General features: G+C 40.1%; 1 protein-coding gene across 1 annotated transcript in view; it reads left to right on the top strand.

Annotated features, from left to right (window-relative positions):
* The first annotated feature begins 19,010 nt into the window (after positions 1-19,010).
* OPRM1 (opioid receptor mu 1) overlaps positions 19,011-22,702 on the top strand; it is a 16,218-nt gene continuing 12,526 nt past the window's right edge. The window contains exon 1 of the mRNA XM_019550058.1: positions 19,011-19,419. Within this exon, the coding sequence (XP_019405603.1) occupies positions 19,077-19,419 (343 nt within the window). The 5' untranslated portion in view covers positions 19,011-19,076. The remainder of the gene's footprint in view (positions 19,420-22,702) is intronic.

Here is a 22,702-nt window from a genome sequence, read left to right as displayed (position 1 = left end):
TGAAGGGTGGTTCCAAAGAGGATAGAGTTAGACTATTCTCAGTGGTGACAGATGACAGAAAGTTATAGCAAAGGAAGTTAAGGTTAGATATTAGGAAAAAATCTCACTAGGAGAGTGATAAAACACTGAAACAGGTACCCTGAGAGGCTGTGGAGTCCTTAGAGGTTCTAAGACCTGGCGAAACAAAGCCTTGGCTGGGATGGTGCAGTTGGAGATGGTCCTGCTCTAAGCAGGGGGTTGAACTAAATGACCTCCTGAGGTCCCTTCCAGCCCTAATTTTCTATGATTCTATTACTTCTTTTTTTAAGCGGTGAGTCTGTGTTTTTGTATCTTTGTAAGAGAGTCTTTTTAAATGTTCTAGGATTGTTTTGCCATTTTATGTGCCTAAATGAGAGTGGTTTACATTACAAGTTCACTTCTCATTAGGAACTGACATTAATATCTGAGACATCCATTTCTGAATTATTGAAACTAATAGAGATTTAAAGATGGGCTTATTAAGCTAGTTAAAAATATGTATACAAACAAGATACAATAAGATTAGTTGTTGCTCTTGTTGTTGTTCAGTTTTTGTCTTATTTTGGTTTGATTTGAAGTCTACATATTTGTTGAAGAATAAGGGGTGGTCATAATATATATAACTATATATCCTTTCTTATCCCACTCATCCAGTTCCCTATCTTTTATTTGCCATTACTTCCTTTTGTATCTCTTCTTTATTTAGGTCCAGAGTGTGTCGTGCTTGTTCACAGTAGGGGCATCTACATGTGCACTTTATTGCAGACTTGACTAATTAGCTCCACAGTAAACATCATCATCTATACATACGGAGCTATTAGGCTGGGGTAAGCTAACTAAGTCCACCATAGGATAGTACTGCCAGGTACAAGTACTATCCTATAGTGAAGTTATTTACTCCTGCCAGCTAGCCCCTCACTGTAGCACCCTCATGTCCCAGGCAATCCCTTCACAGCACATTAAGCCGGAGCACAGCAGCTTCAGGCTGGCAGCCTGACCCTCTGGGCCCCCATCAGCTCAGGCTGGGACCCCCTGGCTCAACATGCTGCAGTCCTAGACTGTACCAGAGTTTATTGTGTCACATTAGTTGCACATGTAGAAGTGCCCAGTGTCCTCCAGATATTAAAAATAAAACAGAGTAGTAGAATCTTAAATCATTAATCTATATGTTCTTCCAGGCAGAAATCATGGTATTTGTGTGTTCTTAGAGAAAGTGACCACATGTTTAGAAACATGATTGATGTGCAATAAAAGCAATTAGGAGCGCATTATATGTATTTAGTGCATGATAATTTTCTCACATTTTCACCTTGTACTTCTTTAAAAAGCAATGAGTTGGGAAGAAAATATTGCATTTTTTTCCAGCTCATACTGTCAGAAGTGTGGTTTACTGGTTAGCTCAGTGGCAATTTGATGTCTATGCCTCATATGTAGTATCAACATCTATGTGGTAAAGTTATTAAATAGTGGGTGCATCTACATATGCAGTGGACTACACAGTTTCTACTTTGCAGTCATTTAGTACTTGCAGCCCTGACACCACAAGGGTGATTTCCAATACTACTATGCAATAGGGCTGTGCAAAGCTTCCGGTGCTGATTTGATTCAGAGGAGATTCAACCCAATTTAGCTGCCGAATCTCCAAATCTGAAGCAAATCAGGAGACTCATTAATCTCTCTGAATCCAACTGGAAGCCTACAAATCGATTCAGAGAGATTCAACAATTCAGCCGTAGACATAGCTTTATATATTTTTTCTATATAGCTCACGGTTCCAGGTGCAGCTTGTGAATGCTGATATGTTGGGGCAGATGGAGCATCCCACAGGAGTGGGGGCGGGGGGCAGTTCCTGCACACTCGGCAGCAGACCTGGAACTGGACCAAAAATACTTCCGGTCCACTTCCGGATCTGCCACCGAGCACATGCCCCACCCCCCCACTCATGTGGGACACTGCATCCACCCCACCATCTCAGCACTCACAAGCCACACCTGATACCTTGAGGTATGTAGAAAAAGCATACACAGCTGTATGGCCGAATCACTGATTCTCCAAATCAGAATTGAATCTTCAGATTCAGATGCAGCTGAATTGAATGAGGACAGTGATCTGAATCAGCAGATCGAATCATTGTCCCCTGAATTGGGCCAAATCTGCATCAAATATTGCCCGCTTCACACGCCCTTATTGTGCAGTATTATCAGCATCATGGTTCATGCCCACCAAGACTACGTTGCTGTAACAATGAGCTACAGGTGACATAGTTCGGTGCTACGGTGACACAGTGTCTCATGTAGACACACCCAGTTATGAGAAAATACCACCTGGTACTTCATATTAAATAACTTTTAACACCACTGCAGATATCAATATACCAATTCATGTCTTGTACAATTACATAAAGACAGGTGTCTCTGTTTGCACACCATTTGTGATAGAAGCTTACCCTGTGTAATCTCTGCTGCTTGGTAAATGTTTGACTATTAAGTCATTTCCCTCCCCCTCCTACCTTGTATCGGGGAGTTGATACAGGAGCAGAAAAGAAGCATTTATACTGTTGTATTTATTTTGTATTCAGTTTAAACTGGTATGACTAAGGACAGAATTTGGCCAAGCAGACAATTAAGTGATTAGTTGGTATTTGTAGAATAATTCTATTTTTGTGAACTGTGATAACGGAAAAATTGTCCTGTGAGTTCAGACCAGTGTGCTGATTGTGAATAATGCCAGATGCTGCAGAATAGAGTTAGTCAGAAATATGCTGTTGTAACAATTTTCTACTGCAAAAAAAAACCTGTTTTGACAAAACAGATTTTTTCATTAAATCATACCAATTTTCATAAAACCCCCAAAACAAACATTACAACATTACTTTGGGGAAAATTTAATTTAAATATTTATGTTCCTATTAGATTTTTTTTCATGACGTCAGTAGTAGCATTGCATACTAATATACATGCAAATTATAATATATAAAAACTCTACTAGTAGCATAATATACCTGCTGTTAGGGACATATCATCATATGATATAATAGCTGATATGTGCTAACCTATTGTATTTTTAATTTATGAAAGCTTTTAAAAAATAATTAAGGTAGTTGCTACTGAGAAGTTATTGAAAAATGTACTAGTTTGGCATTTTGGAAGATTGTCATGAAATGAAATATAACAAAGTAAAAACATATAGAAATGTAAAACACATAATATAATTCCTAAAAAAATAAATTCCAAAACAAGGTTACATAATTCTTAAGCATTTTATTCCAAAACTTTTATTTCTTAAATGAAATATCAAAATTCTAAAACAACTTCAAACTTCATAAACTAAACTTTTTAAAGGAATTTTTCCAAAATCTATATATTTTAATTCCATTGAATGGAAAGGGTAAAAGTGTTCATTTTAATTCTATTTCAGAACTGAAACAAATTTTGAAATTTACAATGAAATTAGTACCATGAGTGTTGACCAGCTCTGCTTCAGATAAAGATACAAGTAACTATGCAGGGAATCCTTTTTGGAATAAACAGATCACGAAGGAAGTTTCTTGTGATCAGTTTCTGTCTAACTTATGGTATATCCAGAAGCTCAAGGGTATATATCTTTTATCCAACATAACTTATTGTTTATCCTTATAAATATTTAATCCTTTTTTGAAAGCAGGTTTCAATGATACCTTGTGGTACATTGGTTAATTATACGTTGTATTAAAATACGGGTTCTCTTATATTAAAGTTATTTATTTTTAAGTTTCATCAGCTGGCCTCCTGTCTTTGAGCTCTGAGATATAGTAATGAAGACTACCTAATAGGCCAGGCAAGTGAATGTGGAAAGTCTGAAACGGCACTAAGTTATCTTCATATAGAAAAGCTTTGAAATACCATGGATAAGATCCTTAGCACCTCCATTGTGATGTTGACAGAATGGAAGAAGACAGAGAAATGGGCCTTCTTTCTGCAGATACGGCTGTGAAATCTATCCTGCTTCCCTCTTGTCCAGCAATAACAGCCATATCTGCAGAACAGTTATGTGTCACATAACTCCTTATGTATAGGGGGTATTTTGCAGACGTAGTCAGAAAAGCCAATTCATCTTTATCAAATAAAATAAAAATCCCAATCTTCCCCTCCCTACCCCACCCCACCCCTGAGATTAAAATCCAGTCCCTTTTTTGGAACCTAGATGCTGTCAATTATTTCCCCATATTTTTTCGCATTCTCAGGGCACCTCTTTACTCAACTGCTTCTTTACATGACTGTCATGTTAAAACATGCCATGATCCATTTTTATACTTCAAGCTCCCACATCAGTACTCACTCTCCTCTTTATTTCTCTTTCCCTTCTCCCCATCTTCCACCACTAATTATTTCCCTTCTAGCTCTCAGGCCATCTTCTCACATCTCCTGATCTTCTAGTTTCAAAAGCACATCCTTATCTACCTCACTTCTCCAACTTTAAGAGTACATGCTGATCTAACTCTCTTTACCCACTTACTATACCCTTTATTTCTGTATATTCCCTGTCATCTCCCATGAACACGGTGTTTAATTCTTTCTTGAAGGCAAACTTTGATGATATCTTGTGGTAGTGAGATACATCATTTAATTATACTTTGTATAAAAATATAGGTTTTCTTATATTAAAGATGACACCTCTGTTGCTCTCTTACATTACACTGTGACTCCTTCAGGGGAAGGACTTACTGGGCATGGTCCTTCACAGGATTCCTGCACTTCACACAACAGCAACAGCAGCAAGGCCCTCATGGAGCTGTATGACCCAAAGAGCTCCCCATGCAGGTCTGCAAGAACAAAGAACATCTGAGAAGTCTCCTGCAGCAACCAATCTAAGAGCACAAAAGAGAGAAGAGAAAAAGGACCCCCCTACATAGGCCATAAAACTAGACTGTGTACTCGTTGTCTTAGAAATCATTAACTTCTGACTGTGTGCAAGCAGATCCTGCAGAGGATTCATTGAAATGTTACATGGGTTGTCATAGATGCAATCAATGATTTTCTTTTCCCTCAAATAAATTTCAGTGAAGGTATCAGGGGGAAAGATGAGCAGTAAGAGATGCTGACAATTTTCTTTTCAATGGCTTCTGTCAAAACAAAAATTATAATAACATACAAAGCCCCCACTACTGGTTAATGACCATATACTGTAGTCAGCTTATATTAGTGATATTGATCTTTCCTCAGCAGTGTGTTACACAACACTTACAGAAACAACAGCTACTGCTGGAGGCCTGCATGTGTCACAATAACTAGGCATAACTGGACAGAGTCAAAGGTGGTTTGACAAGCTAAATTCAGAAGGCTAAATTCAGCCCTAGTGAAGATTGGACTAACTTAATTTACTATAGAAGAGATGTACCATTTGCACGAGAGCTGAATTCAGTCTTAAGGTGGTTGTGGTTTATAGTGGGAGTTGGCAGTCTTCAATAAGCAGTGGACAGAAATAAGGCCACTGAATTGTAAAGCATGCTGGCACTTGAGATCTGGCTGGCCCCACTAGCTGGCCCCACTACCACCCCGAGTTGGCTGCTGCTGCTCCAGCCTTCCATGCTCTGTGCCAGAGGATGCTCTCTGAGTCTTATGCCACACAGCTTCACCCAGGACTGCCACCCTTCCTGACCCTTCAGTAATATAACTGGCAGGGGGGAGGGGAGGGGGGAAGGATAGGAGATAGAGGCAACCCCCCAGTCACTGACTAAGGGGGGATGAAAAAAAGTCTCTGCTGCTAGCAGTCACACATTTGTGCTCATGATCAAATTCAGCAGCGAGAGAAGCAATGGCTGCAGAGGGCATGAGAGAAACAGCAAGCACTGCTGCAGAAAACTGGAACAGAACACCAGAGCAGAGGGGTCCTGGGGGCTCCTCCTCTAGGTCATCACTTGCACCCCCATCACCCACACGTACTTACATACCTGTGCCCCCATCACCCACACCTACTCACATACCTGTACATACTTGTGCCTCCATTACCCACACTCACTTACCTACCTGTGCTGTGGGCTAAATGGATGCAATTGCTCAGTGGGCAAGATCTGGCCCATGGGCCATAGGTTGCCAAACCCTGGTTCATAAATTTATGTTTAAGACTGCTCACATTATTATAATTTCCTTTTTGTATGAAGCTGTTCTTCACAGCAGGTCTGGACGAAAAGGAGAATAAATATTATAAAATTATTTTTCATTGACATATTTGAAGCATTTATATATGTTAAATTACACACACACACACACTTAGATATTTCCTAGCTGACTATTTTCCTTCAAAGATGTATTGTAACAGGAAATAATGCATCAAGTTTACTTTTATTTGGTGCCAATTCCTCCCAGGGCTTTTCCATATACAGGGAATAAAAAGAGGAAATAAAATTATAAGAGAGAAAGACAAGATAAAATAATTAGATGATATAAACTCTACAGCATTTCCATATTTTATCAAGAATAAATACCTTTGCTAATCTTTGCAGTCAAAATAAAAATGTTAGCTCTAACAGCAGGACTAGACTTTCTTTTTGAATAAGCAAAATGACATTCTTAAAGAAGAAAGACATTATGTTCTTCTATATGGGAGGGGACTAGCACTACTAACTAACTCATCATAAATAATGGAAACAGTAAAATATAAAATGCCTCTCTTTATACAGAGAAATAAATAAATAAATAAAGGAAAAGGTACACTAATGAATAAGCAAACCTAAAGCCCAGCATGTTAAAATAACTAAGTAAAAATAGAATGGGTCATACATCCTGAGCAACATGTGTGTGGTTGTGCCACATTGTGACACAAAAGAAGAGACAAAAGAATAAAACTACAAAATTAACTCTGCCTGACAGGTACTAAAGCTTTAGTTCTCACCTTCCCAGAAAATTTCCCTTGCCGAAATTGCTAATTGGCCCTGACTGCAGAAGAAAACACAAAACCAATACATCTCCAAGGGAGTTTTTAGTCTTTTGATGCTGGTTCCTTTACCTGCCCTGCAGGTCTTCTTTGAGAAAGAAGCCAGTTGGAGAGGGGATGGATACATCTCCTCCTTTACTGCAATCACTGGTAAAGAAAGAGAGCAAAGAACTCAGGGGTGAGAGAGGTCATAGGGAGGGAGAGAAAGAATTGATGGAAAAGACAGAAATCCATAGGGAGGGGAATTGGGAAAGCAAAGGACAAGAGACAAAGGAGGGAGGAGATGAGTGGACAAAGACTAACCAAAACAACTGGCCTACATCTATGCAATTAGTAAGATTCAATTGCTTGGATGTAGGTCAGTTGATGTAGGCCAGCAGATGGAGGGAAGTGATTGTTCCCCTCTATTCAGCATTGGTGAGGCCATGTCTGGAGTACTGTGCCTAGTTATGGGCCCCCCACTATAGGAAGAATGTAGACAAATTGGAGAGAGTCTAGCACAGGGCAACAAAAATGGTTAGGGGACTGGGAGAAGAGAGGCTGAGGGAACTGGGCTTATTTAATTTGACGAACAGAAGACTGAGGGGAGATTTAAAAGCAGCCTTCAGCTACCTAAAGGGTGGATCCAAAGAGGATGTAGCTAAACTGTTCTCAGTAGTGGCAGATGACAGAAAAAAAGAAGCAATATTCTCAAGTTGCAGCAAGGGAAGTTTAGGTTACATATTAGGAATGTCTTTCTCACTAGGAGGGTAGTAAAACACTGAAACAAGTTATCCAGAGAGGTTATGAAATTTCCATCCTTGGAGATTTGTAAGATCCAGCTAGACAAAGCCTTGGCTGGGATGATGTAGTTGGGGATGGTCCTGTTTGCTAGATGACCTCCTTCCAACCCTAATTTTCTATGATTCTATGAATAGCCATGTTCTGGTCTACAACATTCTACAATGAGATCCATTAAATACTGTGAATTCTCCAGCAGTTATACGAGGAAGATGAGGCATACTTTGGGCATTAGTGCATTCTATGCTGAGAATATCAAGTAACTGTTCTTTGTGGTCTCCCTTCCAAACCTTCCCCGCCAGTTTTTTGCACGATGTGTTTTGGCACTTCTCTTCTTTCTGAGACGAGCTTTAATGTTCTCGATCACTTTCTGACCCAAGGCTGAATAAGGCAGAAGCATCTGCTGGCAAGAAAATAAGATCCATAAATCCCAGATGACTTTCCAGTTGCATTGTATGTACTGTCCAGTTATCTAGAATTATGAAGATTTCCTAACTTACTTGCAACAGTGATCATCAATCCAACAGAAGTGCTTTCTGGAAATTGAAACTGTCATCCATGCATTCAAATGTACTTCTGAGACTACAGCTGACAAATTCAAAATCAATAAGACAAAAAACTGATGTCCTGTCATCTTGGCTTGGATCATAAAACTTGCCAGGCCCATTTTATTAGAATAGGATTTGATCCAGCAATGTGCTTGAAATGCAGTTTTCTGAGTTGCTGCAGTCCAGCTCTGTGCCTCCTTGCATCTAAGAAGTAGCTGCACATTTACCATTTTGTACAAGATGCACATTTTTAAATCTCTCTCTTTTTATTTCTGCCCTGCTTTCATCATATGTTCTTTGGATTCCTCTAGCTAAACAATCACAGTCCACACAAAACAAGAGGTTCACTGCCTGTCTCTCTCTTTTTCTCTCTCACACACACACAGGCATGCACACACTAATATCTGAATCAAAGACCATTTTTTAATATGTACATACATCATCTTCCATCTTAACCTACCTGGGCTTCAGCGACTCACCAAGCCATACTTCCATGTTTAGTTTTGTCCAAATATTTTTTAACTGCTTTTTTTTTTTAACCACTTCCATCCTTGGCTTGCCAACTATGCTCTGCATACAAACCAAGTAAGTTAAGGAGCTAGGTTGGGCCTCAGAAGGTTTGGCCTGGATTTAAAAGGGATATGGTGAACCAGAATGAGTGAAAGGCACAGGTAAAAACAACAAGGGTTGAGTGAGGTTTCAAGAAGAGATTTATCTCTTCACAACAGTATTAGTTGTGCAGCAACTCAGAAAAAGGAAGGGGCTCCCTGATGATTCTACTTTACTTCTTCAGAACCCAAAGGCAACTAAGTCTAGGAAGTCCTAATGCAAAGGTGCGGGACTTCTCCTGTGCTGCTGAATCAGCATACCTGTTCACAAGAGTGGCAGGGACATGGACAGTCCTCCAAAGGCCTCTCTCTGAGCACAGAGATTCTATATTCCCTCATATGTGTGAGCCCTCCCAGGGCCAAAACCAACTTTCTTACTACTTCTTCCTGACACATTCCTCAGGGACCTCTCATCTCCCACCTAACCCAGTCATTCTTAGCTCTTTCAAAATCCTTCTCACACTCTTCTAGGCACATTAATAGCTGTACTACCAATGATCTCCCCTCCCTCTCCTGCCTCCTTCTCCCCACTAGTGGTCATTCCTAACAGAAGCCCCACCTGCCTCTCAAGTAGATAGATAGATAGATAGATAGATAGATCCCCTTGTTCCACTCCCCACAATTTATTGGCTCACAGAATCCCCCAATGATGCCTTACAGGTTTCTTCCATCTGCCCCAAGGAACCCTGCTCTCCCAGGCAGTTGCTTATTTACTCAGCCTCTTTACTCAATAGGAATGTCACCATCCACATCTGACTCCCAAGCAGGCCTCCCTTTCACTTTCAGTTATTTAACGTAGATATTTAACATAGATAGAAATCATAGACAATTAAGATTGAAAGAGGTCTCCTCCAGAGGGCATCTCGATCAGTTGATGTGAACCTTTAGTGCACATCTTACATGCCGTTAATGTGACTGAATATACTCTAGCTCAATCTGAACTCAATTTGAGCTGGAGTAAACTGTTCTTGACATCACCATCCACATGTGCATTTATGCACAGTAATTTACTACACTGCCAGATACTACTTTTATCAGACAGGACTATCCAGCAGTGAAACAAATTAGTTTATTGTGTCCTAATTGCTGTAAACTGAGGTTAGGAGCCAGGGGTCAGAGAATTAGTGCTGAGTTCCATAGGAAATCTGAGATTAGGGTCAAAGAGGACAAGCCAAGTCAGGATGCCAGGGAAACTAGAGAGAGCAGAGCCAGTGCCAAGATCAGGGTCAGGAAAACCCAAAGACACATCAGAAATCAGGAAAATGAAGGACAGCAGTGAATATGAGGCTTGCTGGGACAGACTGAGGCTGTCAAGGTATACCGGCTGCCTGAGGCAGCAGGTGCTTTTAAAAGAGGTGAGTGGCACTTCCAGCAGCCAATCTGGTTGCGTAGGACTGGGTCAGTCACATTAGCTAGGGATCAGGGGCATGTATGATAACTCACGTGCACTGTAACAGAAAGCACTGGGGCTGCAGTGCCATTGTGCTGCAAGATCTGCTGTACGCATCAAGCAGCCATATTTCAAAACAAATAGGTAAAGCATATTTGTTCTAGGTCTCATCTGTTATCATAGAATGGAAGTGATTTCTTGATATTCCTTTCAGTAAGAAAGAAAGAGTTGCACCACTTGTCCCTAAAGCATCATGAATGAGTGATGAAGTAGACCACAAGAGAAAACAAGTCCTTGCTACTCACTTATTTTTAACAGGGAGGGGGGTCATTAATCTGAGCACCTACACAAGATTAATCAGAGCATTAATTTATTCGTGGGAATAAATCCTAATTTAAATTTGTTCATTTTAGTGCATTTCATATGTTTTAATGTCTGAAAGCCCACGCAGGGAGACCTCAACTATATAAAATAATTTAATCCATATACTCAATGAACATTATAGACATCTTTACACATGCTCTGGGAATAGGGGGGGGGGACTTTCATTAAAGCGGCTCCAAAAGCCGCTCTAATGAAATTACCCACGGTGTCTCGTGTATTCAGAACCCCATGCTTCAAAATAGTGGCAGTGTCAATGACCTTTAGTTAAAGTGCCCCCACCACCGTTTTGAAACAGGGGGATGCTAAATGCATAATACGTAGAAGTTGCTGGAGCTCACCAATTAGCACACTCCAACAGACTCGAGTAATCTGTTCCAATGCAAGTGCACTACTGGAGCAGTGTCCCTGCACATCTACAGGCACCAAATAATTCTTCATTTATTTTAATAAGTAATTTTTTCATGTGGGGTGTTAGTTCGGGAAACTAATTTAATCTCTTTGAATGCAGCAGAGAGCAATTTGTAGGGCATATGTCAGAATTATTTGCATACAAGACTTTTCTGTACATATTTAAATTGCTGGCTTGTCTGGTCTGTTTTTTCAGTGAGTACTGCAGCAGTCTAACTATACTCATAATGTGGTTTTTACCACTTTGCCTGCAGGAAAAAAAACTTCTGTAATTATTGCAATGCCATTTGTTTTGTTTATCTTGCATGGAAATTAAATGCATCATTATGTATTAGATGAAACAGCATTTGAGGTTCCAAATTAGCAGATTAGGACAAAGATTAGCATGCTTTTATGTAACCACAAGTGGGTAATATCATTCTATCATAGACTAGCCTACCTGTCCCTTGAAGCAGCAGAAGCTTCTTGACAAAATGGGTGACTGCAACAGCCTGGTTCTCCTCTGCCCTGCAAATAGTAGAAATCTACCCATGCAATTTTCAGACAGATTTAGTAATGTATTACATTCACTGGGATTTTGATCCTCTTTCTTGCATCAGTCTATGGATATATATGGAGAGGTTGACGTAACCTCTCTTCTGATCTTGAAATCATTACTCAGCGGCAGATTAATGCATGAGCCCATGTAGCCTGGGCCCAAAGGCCTCTACCAATCAGGGGCCCTCTCAGGTGCCGGGGCAGCATAGCCCAGGGGAGCATCCTGGACACAGGCATCTAGGGTGGGCAGTGTGCACCTCTTCCCCTCCAACTGGGCCAGGGCCAGAGGCTAGGGACAGGAGTGGGGTGCCCTGCAGGTGGTGGTGGCTTCTTGAGGCCATCTGTTGCTAGGAGGTCCCCATGGGAGGCCCCTCTCCAGCTCCCCCCTACCTGCAGGCAGCAGCCCAGGTAGGCAGCCAGGGGTGCCACAGAGACTGTGCCCACCCCCTTAAGATCTCCCCCCAGAGCAGCTCATCCTGCACCTCTGGGGGACTGCAGGCCTGGTTGTACAATGCCCACCAGGCAGAGGGGTCAGGCCGGACTGGAGCCACCTTCACTTCAGCAGTGCTCATGCACCCTTGCTCACTTCAGATGTGCCAAGGAGGCCAGGCGGACCCAGCCATAGCCCCCTGGCAAGCTCAGAGGGAATTTGCCCTTGCCTGTTTCTGCCCCCAATTTTCTGTTTGCCCAGGGCCCCGATAAATCATAATCCGCCACTGCCATTGCCAACAAAAATAAATCCTGCCATTCTCAGGTGCATCAGAAAACATCAATTAGGAAGAGCAGGCAACTCAGGACTAGCCCCAGGCACCTCTGAGCATCCTTAAGTATAAGTCCCAGGGCTGTGTTCAGGCCCTTGTTCTGTCTGGCTTGGGAGAACCTAAGAACATGAAGGGGCAAGGAAACAGATGCTCAGGTCTGCATCAAGCCAATGATGGCTCTTTCTAGGGAATCTGTTGTGCTTAATTTCCTGTTTCTAGTGAAACTACCATATTTATCCAAGATGACTTTGAATTGAATATGACCCCCCCAATAATTCGATTCTATACACAGAAAATTATAAAATTCATTGTGGTGGGGAAAGCAGCAGTATAGGCTGATGGGTCAAACCCCTACCCCTTACTTCCCTGCCCCTTGTCCCCTCGTGCCTGCCCCACCAGCTACCTGCCCATCTGTGCTTATACCTCCCCCACTGCCTGCCCCTTTCCCCCTGTGCCTGTGCCTGCCCCCTCATCCCTCTGTTACCCCCTGTAGACTGTCCCCACCTCTTGCACCCCTTCCCCATGCCTGTACCTACCCCTTCCTCCACCCCCACCACTTTTCTCCTCCACCCTTACCTTCTGCTGAAACTCTGCTCCTCCTGGGCAGTCAGTAGCAGCATGGGCTGGGCCCAGCCTCAGCTCAGCCCCAGCCCAGTCAGGGAGACATGGCAGTGGCTTCTAGATGGGCAGTGTCAGGGCTGGAGGGACTGGAGCCAGAGCAAAAGGTAAATGGGAAGGGAGAAGCTCATGAGAAAGGGCCATAGGCTTAGGGGGAAAGCACAGGCATGGAAGAACAAGGGTAAAAGTGTAGGCTGCAGGTTCCCACCTCAGTTCCCATATGCTCCCTCCCTCTCCAAACAAGCTATTAGAGCCCAGATCAGCCAGCAGCTTAGTTCTACCACCTGCCTTGAACTGATCAAATCCAAGATGAGGCTTTTTTTTTTTTTTTTGCTTGTCTTGGTTTCAAGTAAATACAGTAAAAACCAAAAGGTGGGCAGGCATTATTTTATTTATCAGTGTTGATTCCAGCATCAAGAGGGAGGCCATGTAGACATGGCCAAACAGGCCATGAAACTGCTCTGACAAGGCATGTCCATAAGCAATTGATTCTTCTGGCTTGGAGATGTAATACCTTCTACTGTATCCACTGATATGATGGGCACATCCAGGGAGGGTTTGGAACAAAGTTAGTATTCAGCCTTCACAACTTATGACTTGGCCAAAAAAATCATGAGGCTGCCTTAAAAAATCATGTAATCATAAATTTGGGACTCCATTTTATGTATCCCTCCCTTAAAAATTTGAGCCATTGGCATTTACAAAGCAAACATTTTAAATTTCATGCAATCCTGAAGACTAAAAATTGAATTATCCTTTCAGTGAATGCTAACACTTTTCCCTTTTGTCTCCAACACTGCTAAGATAGCTGGGTGACTGAGATAGCTGGGTGACTGCAAATCTGGCCCATTTTGCACAGATACTATCATACCAGGTGCAAGGAAGTAATGAATCCAAGCCATTTTAGAATCATAGAAAAGTAGGGCTGGAAGGAACTTCCAGAGGTCATCCAGTCCACCCCCTCCTTAAGGCAGGATTGCCTCCATCCAAACCATCCCAGGCAAGTTTTTGTCTAAACCAGGGGCTGGCAACATTTTTGGACAGAGTGCCAAAAACACCCACAACCTCAACGTGTAAGATGGTATGCCAGGGGCAGATGGTGGGAGACCTGCAAGGGGCCTGATCCTTGTTGTGGCAGCACAACCCCGGCCCCTTCCCTAAGGTGCAAGTACCAGACAAAATGCCTTTGCATGTCATGCTCTGGCATGCATGCCATGGATTGTCTACCCCTACTTTAACCTTTTCATAAAATTACATAATCAATCCTGTTGCAGAACTAGAAGACATATTGCCAAAGACACTGAAAGTATCCTAACCTGACACAGATAAAGAAGGCAAATGAGAGCTGTCAGCATCCGCTGCTGTAAGGGTTGTTAAAACGTATTTGAGAGATCCAAGGAAGAGGGCCATGCCCCCCACTACAAAGGAAGGCAAAATTGCATATAGAAAACCACAACACCTACAGCCAGTCTTTTGCAACTGAACTAGAATGCATTTCACCTGCAGACATTTAAATGCATTTGCAATGGATACCATGAAGGATGGCATTTTTCTCCATTTTTCATTAAAAATGATAATACTGATTTTATATATATATATATATATATCAGCAGTAAATATAGTGCTGGCTATGCAGGAGAAAGATAGTTTAAACAATGACCACTTACATAGAGTTAAGGGCTCAAACTGAATTTAATAAAATAATGCTGGCTAAAATAATAGCCATTCAGGTAAAAGTCTGTATGTAATTATTACCCAAAGGAAAAGTCTTTTAAACAAATTATTTAACTAATTTATTTGTTTGTACAAAGATATGAATCCTGGATACACTGATAATCTACTTGCTTAAGCGTATGCTTGTGTTGAATAATTTTTATCTTTTAGAAATAAGCCATGTATATCATCTTTTAAAATGCAAATATTGCACTTTTAGCACTTCATCCAAAACCCCTGGAAAAAATTAAACTCATCAAATTAATTTCAATCATCTTTGGATCAAGCCATTGTTATGAGTCAAATATTGTGCATAAGTGTGAAGGTTCCTTTATATTTTAGACAGATATGTTTGAAATCTGAAGGTTATATAGCTCAGCAAGCAAAATACTCAATTACTAGTTTAAATTGTCCATGAAATAAAATAATTCACAGCCAAAAAATTTTAGGGTTGGCAATGAACAAAGTAGCAGCAGCAAAAATGAAACTGCCTGACACTTACATGGGCTCAGGTTTATGGCAGTCTCACTGTATAGTATGCATTTGTTTTTGTTTATTTATTTTGATTTTTAGAGTTTCAGCCTTCCCATTCTCTGCTAATATAGTGAATGAAACCTTCTGGATAATATTTTTTTTAGAATATGATATGTATTCTCTCCTCTGCCTTACCAAGCATTTGTATATTTGAAAAAAAATCATTATAATTTATATAGGTTTTTTTTAAGATGTTGATGCATCTTGCTTTGCAGTATGGAGGTATGCAAGAAGCTAGCTTGTATAATAATAGCAGCTGAAATCTAGTAGCATGGAGGCCAGCACAAGTTAGCCACCCAAATAAGTACCCAGTGGAAATGTCTACTTGTGCTAGCACACAGCAATAAACTCTGGGGCAATATCATGACAAAGTTTATTGCTCCCAGGCTCCACATTTACACATGCACCCAGAATCACAGCATACTGAGCTGGGTTAGAGCAGCTCTGGCTGGCAGGGTCCTCCAAAGTTCAGCTTGCCAGCCTAGGGCTGCTCCAGCACATATCAACGTGCTGTAAAAGGCCTGCCTGGGGCACGAGGGTGCTCCAGTATGAGGCTAGCCAGCAAGCAGACCATGCACCAAAGCACCCTCATGCCCCAGTAAGCCGTATCGGCATCTACATGTGCAGAGTAAAACACTCCACAGCAACATATTACAAGTACTACCCTGCTGCAGAGTTAATTAGTTTCAGGCCCACACATGTAAACGTGAGATGTTTACTGTGGAGCTAATTAGTCTATTCTGCAGTAAACATCTTGTGTAGACATGCTAGTGTCTTTGCTGGCATTGAACAGTCCTACTACTTCGTCACTGCTATTGTAACCCAAACTAGTTAGATGAAAGTAAGCATTTCTGAACCTATCTGTTCTCAGTCACACCTTCTAGCTGCACTGCAGACATATCCTTAGAGGAAATCCAGGACTGGACTCCACATCTACAGAGGATCAATTTATTTCTCCTATATTTTTGTGATTTTATTCAGGATTCAAGAATTTCATTGTGGATATTCTTAAAGTCTTATTAAAAGTGTATTTCCTCTTTTATTTTATTTATCAGCAAATTTCTCTGACAAACTTCCCAAAATGTTCTCTTCCCCATAATCCATTGTTTGGACAACTGCATCTTCTTATGAATCTCTCACACTGTATAAAGTTCCCAAAAACTGCAATAGCCCTCTTCTCAGTAATTTTCATTGGGAAGAACTCTGTGTCCTTGTGGAATCTACATCTGTTTCTGAAAGCATTTATATTTTTTGAGTAAAAGAAGTGTTCACCTCCCTATTCAGGCAGAATGGAAGCTGCCACTAAAAGAAGGATCCTGAGTCCTTTTTGTCTCAGAATGTATTCTTGCTTAGATTTATAATTTAGTGCCACAATTCTGAACTACAATTTCCCAAAAGAGCAATAGCTTAGATCTATCAGAAAACTATTTTAAAATATTAAATTAAAGTTAAAGGTGATTATAGCTACATCTACAGTGTTATAAAATGAAGAGATTACAACTGCTTCAGATGTCTATAGCAAATCTATTTACATATTCTCAATAAGGAAGCTAAGTTTCTTCGACCATATCTATATTCCTAAAATATGCTTTCACTAAATAATTCTACTCTCTATTCTTTACAACCCAGCTGCTGTGGTGAACAGATCAAGGCCAGAGATCACCAATATTTCAGCCTAGGAAGCTATTTTCTTTTACAACCTTTCTTTCTTTCTTTCTTAATTTCTGAAGAACTTTTTAAATTATTTGTTCAGTTTACAAAGCAATCCTTATTTCTAAGGACATTGTTATTTGGTCAGATATTTTACTACTTTGCAGAAGCACAAGGGAGTTTAATCAAAAAAGCAAATCATCTGACCCACCAAGAGGTAGGTGAGACCTGTCCCTAGCAACTTAAGTAGGAATCAGGACCCCAGAACAGAAAAGTGAGAAACTTATTACTTTGTTTGAAAGATTCATTTTATTCCTGCAAACAGGCTGAATGCCCCTGTAAACTTATGGATCTCAACAGTACTACTAAACTGAAAAAGGATGTTCACTAAGGTTGATGAAACTAAGGGAAAATCACCGAACCACTCAGAGTGGCAATAACTTAAATTAAGACGCAAGCAGTACTACCTGATCAGCTGTAACTGAGAGAAAATTGGCATTTTTAAAAGTTAGTCCAGATATTATGAATATCATCTGTCCATCTTCTAGGTCAATTTAAAGGATATTTGCTCAAGATACATGTCACCCAATTCAGCATACCAGTTTAGAATATGAGATCTGCAGTTGTAACATCTATTATTTTATGACAAATTGCTTATATTTTAAATATAATTTTTCTACAATTATTATGCTTGAAACAAATATTGATTTGTAAACATTTTGGATTGAGAATAAATAATATCTTTTTAAGCGTTTATTCTCAGGAAACTACATTGTTGCAACTCTATAACACATGAATTAGGTTTTTGTTTTATCTACCACAAATCCATACTTGTCATCCCAAAACTAGGTATGACTGATTGCTTCATGGAATACAGTTTTTTTAATAGTCCTATAGGAGCCATAATGATGCTTATGCATGTTTTTTCCTCTTTTTTTAGAAATATCTTTAGATAGGCATGTCTACATGTGCAATTAATGTGCAGGAATAAACTCCAGAGCTTACTGGCCAGAGTTTTTTGCCCCCAAGTGTGCCATTTGAACATGAACCCAGCAAAAAACTCTGGAGAAATTTGCTCTGGAGTTTATGCATGAGTAGCATGTGAAGTTCGGTCAGAGTAGCCGTGGCTGGCAGGAGACCCAGGGGGTCAACCTGTCCAGAGCTACTGCAGTTGAGCTCCATGTGCTCTGGAGGGGCTTGCTGAGGCACAAGGGTGCTTCAGCATGGGAGCTGCCTGCCTGTGTCCCAGCCAGTGAGGACAGCATCTACACCTGTGCTGATACACATGCTAAAACTGCAGCAGGGTAGTACTTGTTTTTACAGGTTCTACCCTGCTGCAGAGTTTATTAGTTTTGTGAGCCCTAATAGAAGCACACATATAGACACCAAGACATTTACTATGCAGCTAATTACTAAACAGCGCAATAAACATCCCATGTAGACATGCCCAAGGGGACCAAGACAATGGCTAGCACATATATAAAAATATATATATGTATCTTCTCCCATGTGAACATGACTTGCATTAATTTACCCAAAAAAGTTCCCCAATGATCTCGCTGCTAAAACCAAAGACTGTATAACTTTCATGAGTTATATCAGTGCTTTATTTTATCTGAAGATCCTTTAATTAATGTTTCATAGAGTTGTGTAAAAGGTATTACAGTACAAGTCTGTGTATTTGTCAGCAGTTAGACTTTTTTAAAAAAAGAAGAAGAAAACATAAAAATTGGCTATACTAAGATTGGAAACAAAACTCATGAAAGAGGTGATAACTTTTATTAGACAAACAAGACATTTGCAAACAAATAATTTTATGTTTTTGCAAGCTTTCAGGAACACTCACCCTTCATCAGGCATAGGAGAGAGCAGGGATTATAAAAGTTCTCATAGGTGGAAATGAGAATTTCCATTTCTACCTAGAAGAATTTTTACAATCTCTGCTTTCTCCTATACCTAGTGAAGGGGATGTGCACCTGAAAGCTTGCAAATAAGTGAAGTAATTTATTTGCAGCTATCTTATTGGTCTAATAAAAGACTTCACCTCTTCCATGAATTTTGATTCCTTTTGCCTCTAGGCTAATATGGCTACAACCTGGATACCAATACTAAGATTGTTGTTTTATGGAAGCTTCTTATATGTAAGTCACTGATGTGATTTTATTTAATATTGTGGTCACTCACCCACTTTACTGATTTTTCTAGATACACCAAAATGAAGACTGCCACCAATATCTATATTTTCAACCTTGCCCTGGCAGATGCCCTAGCAACAAGCACTCTGCCATTCCAGAGTGTGAATTATTTGATGGGAACATGGCCTTTTGGTACAATTCTTTGTAAGATTGTTATATCTATAGACTACTACAATATGTTCACAAGTATATTTACACTCTGTACCATGAGTGTGGATCGCTACATCGCTGTTTGCCACCCAGTCAAGGCTCTTGATTTTCGCACTCCCAGAAATGCCAAAATTGTCAATGTGTGCAACTGGATTCTTTCTTCTGCCATAGGCTTACCAGTTATGTTCATGGCTACTACTAAATACAGGCAAGGTGAGTCTGGCTTTCATTATTTAAATTGATGGCATAAATATTCGCTCTCTTCTCTTCAAAACATTGTTGCACCTTACTTAGGTTTGCTTCTAACCTCACACTTCTTTTAGGAGGAATCATTGAAACTAATGTAAAAGAAAAGGATGGCCCTTCAATGAATTTCAAATAATCCCCTTCACAAGTTCCAAAATGTTAAATAAGAACTTTCTATTTGAAGGACAGGTAGGAGCTAAAACCCATAAGATATGTCATAATATCAGAGAAGGAAAAAAGGGAGATTTGTGCTTTGTTTGATATATTCAGGCAGGCGTGCTTATCATATTCTTAGAAGCTGTTCAACAAATTAGGCATGGGAATTGTGAGGAGAGATTTTGTTTTCTAATATTTTAAATTTCAAAACTGAAGTGCTGATCAGTTTCATAGTTGGCCTGAAAACAGTGGGGGGGGAAATGTCACAAGTATTTTCTCTATTTTTTTCTATGTATTTTTGAATCTCATGTTTCTGAATTTTTGTCAATTCAAAAAAAACAGTTTTAGTACTTTCTGTAACACAGAAACACTTATGGACTCCATCAAGGAAAGCTTTTTGGAGCCAACTGGATCTCATGAAGACAATACTGATTCTGCATTTTCCTCTTGCCTCTCAAAACTCTGCATATTTATAATATACAAGTACTGCAGAATTTTTTTAAGTAAATTAAGTCCATAGACAATACATTACACTACTGAAATGTAACTTTTTTCAAAGGTTTTTATGCCTTCAGTTTCATCTGGATTAAGAAGAATTATTACCATTGATCTATTGAGGGCATTATGAAATCAAAGAAAAGACTCCTATTCAAATAGGACTTGATATTGCATCAACTGAAGCCAGTGACAAAGCTCTAACTGATTGCAGTGGTTCTGGGTAGAGGTTTAACAGGTGTTGTGACCCCAAAGTGTGCTAGGCACCAAAAATATAAATGAAAGATGTGGTCACCACTCCAAAGCACTTACATTGAACTCCTGCAATTAAATCTGCTGACACTGACTTCATGGGAATCCTCATAAACTCAAAAGCGCAAAATGGCCATAGCAATTCAAGAAAGGTTCTAAACCAGGGATGTCAAACATACGGTCTCTGGACTGGATCCAGCCCATGAAACCCTGCTGTCTGAGCAAATGAGCACAGGGTACAATGCCATTCTCCTTCCCTTTCTTCCCTTTCTCCCCCCCAACATATCTGATCTAGCAGCTGCTTCTGCCAGCATGGGACCCGGGGTGCATGCACCATAATCCCAGAGCCGCCAGGGCAGGTGCCATGTGCAGCTCAGTCTGGCCAGGGCACCATGTGAGGTGTAGCCGCTGCTCTGATCCAACTGAACCACATGTGGCAGCCAATGTCAGCCACTCCAGGATCCCTGCCATATGCAGCACAGGTCCCAGACTGGCTGAAGTGGCTGCTGAACCAGGTATGCTAGACAAGGGGAAAGGGGAAGGAAATCATGGGCATGATCCAGACCATGAACCAGCTCCTAGGCACTCATATGGCCCATGACACACCTGTTCTAAGTAAAAACACAACTTTACAAGGGAAGTAAAAAACAGAGGTAAAAGATAAGGAGAATGGAAAATAAGACTGGCAAAGGCAAGCCAGTTTATTAGTACTTCACACAATTTGATTACACAATGTTAGATTAAATTATCCAATGCTTGCTGTGTGCCCAACTTGCTGTGCACTACACACACATGGCAAGTAATCGAAATGTGTGTTGTTTTGTATTTTTTATTTGAGATATGTGACTGATTTCTAAACAACTTTGTTCTGTATAGGTGAATACAAATGTATTCATGCAAAGAATTGTCAAATTATTATGCTTTGATAAGTTTTATTTATATTCGCTCTGTTGACACTTAAGCAATACAACCCAGTTTTGCCTACTTTTTCTTTGTGAAAATATTCTATTTTTATGACAGTTTATTTCCCCAATCACTGCACATGCATCCACTGATTTACAGTCACTGTATAAGCATTATATATCACTTCTATGCCGAAGTCTGAGAACTCATTAGCACTTCAGAATTTCTTTCTTATGGGTACACTAGCAAGAAACATTATACACCACTGCACAAGAGCTATGGAGAATACCTATCTGCATTGTAATCTTTGTGATCTTAGAAATAGCTCCAAGACTAAAGTAGCCAAAATCCAGAGACCTGATGCTTGTGCCGATGTAGAATTATCTTCTCTGGCTTCATTATCTTCATTTATATCTCTTTGTGACCTGAAAATAAAGATTAAACAAACTAACATATATATATGTATGTATGTATGTGTGTGTGTGTATATATATATATAATCTTAAGAACTGTTTACAACACAAGTCTAAAAGGTGAATATATATGTTCCCAGAGAATACATGCATCATCAATTTGAGTTGACATAATTAAGATAATTTAAATATGCAATAATTTAAACGCATGTTAACCATGCAGATAAAGACAGGGAAAACAACAAACAAAAAACTATAACTACTGATAGAGGACAATATGGAAAATTGTATATTACCACTACTGAACTTATATTGATAAGCAGAATACTTTAATTTGAAGACTAACCTGTCCATTATATGTCATGTGTTTTAAATTCACTAAGACTTAAAGAAAATATTTCTAAAAATTGAATTAAATGACTTCCACTGCTTTAGAGCACATGCACATACCAGTCCTCCTTCATTCCCAACATTCAAAGAAATACGTTTCAGAGGTAATCTAATTGACAGCATCCCTTTAAATCATTTCAATCAATGGGATTTTAGACATGTGTATTATTAATTATCCCTTTTTCAATCAGACCACTGTAGCCATCTTATCTGCAGCTTCCCTAATACTTATCTTCAAATAAATGATCAGCATCTAAATTAATCTTCCTTTGCCGTTTTCTAATATGTCATTTCATAGATTTCATAGACATCAGGGCTGGAAGGGAACTTGGAAGATCATCAAGTCCAGCCACCCGCCCAAATGGCAGAAAGTCAGCTGGGGTCATAGGATCCCAGCAAGATAAGCATCCAATTTACTCTTGAAGGTGTTCAATGTAGGTGCTTGAACTACCTCTCATGGCAGGCTGTTCCAGACCTTGCAGACTTGGACAGTAAAGAAATTCTTCCTTATGTCCAGCCTGAAACGGTCTTGCAGTAGTTTATAACCGTTCAACCTCATCATCCCTTGGGGCGCTCTGGTGAACAGACGTTCCCCCAGATCCTGGTGGTCACCCCTGATAAACTTATAGGTGGCCATCAGA

Source organism: Crocodylus porosus, unplaced genomic scaffold (assembly GCF_001723895.1).
Source record: "Crocodylus porosus isolate Cpor-Errol unplaced genomic scaffold, CroPor_comp1, whole genome shotgun sequence".
In the NCBI taxonomy this organism is placed as follows: domain Eukaryota; kingdom Metazoa; phylum Chordata; order Crocodylia; family Crocodylidae; genus Crocodylus; species Crocodylus porosus.
The sequence above is the reverse complement of the archived record's forward strand: the minus strand, read 5'-3'. Positions and strand labels throughout refer to the sequence as shown.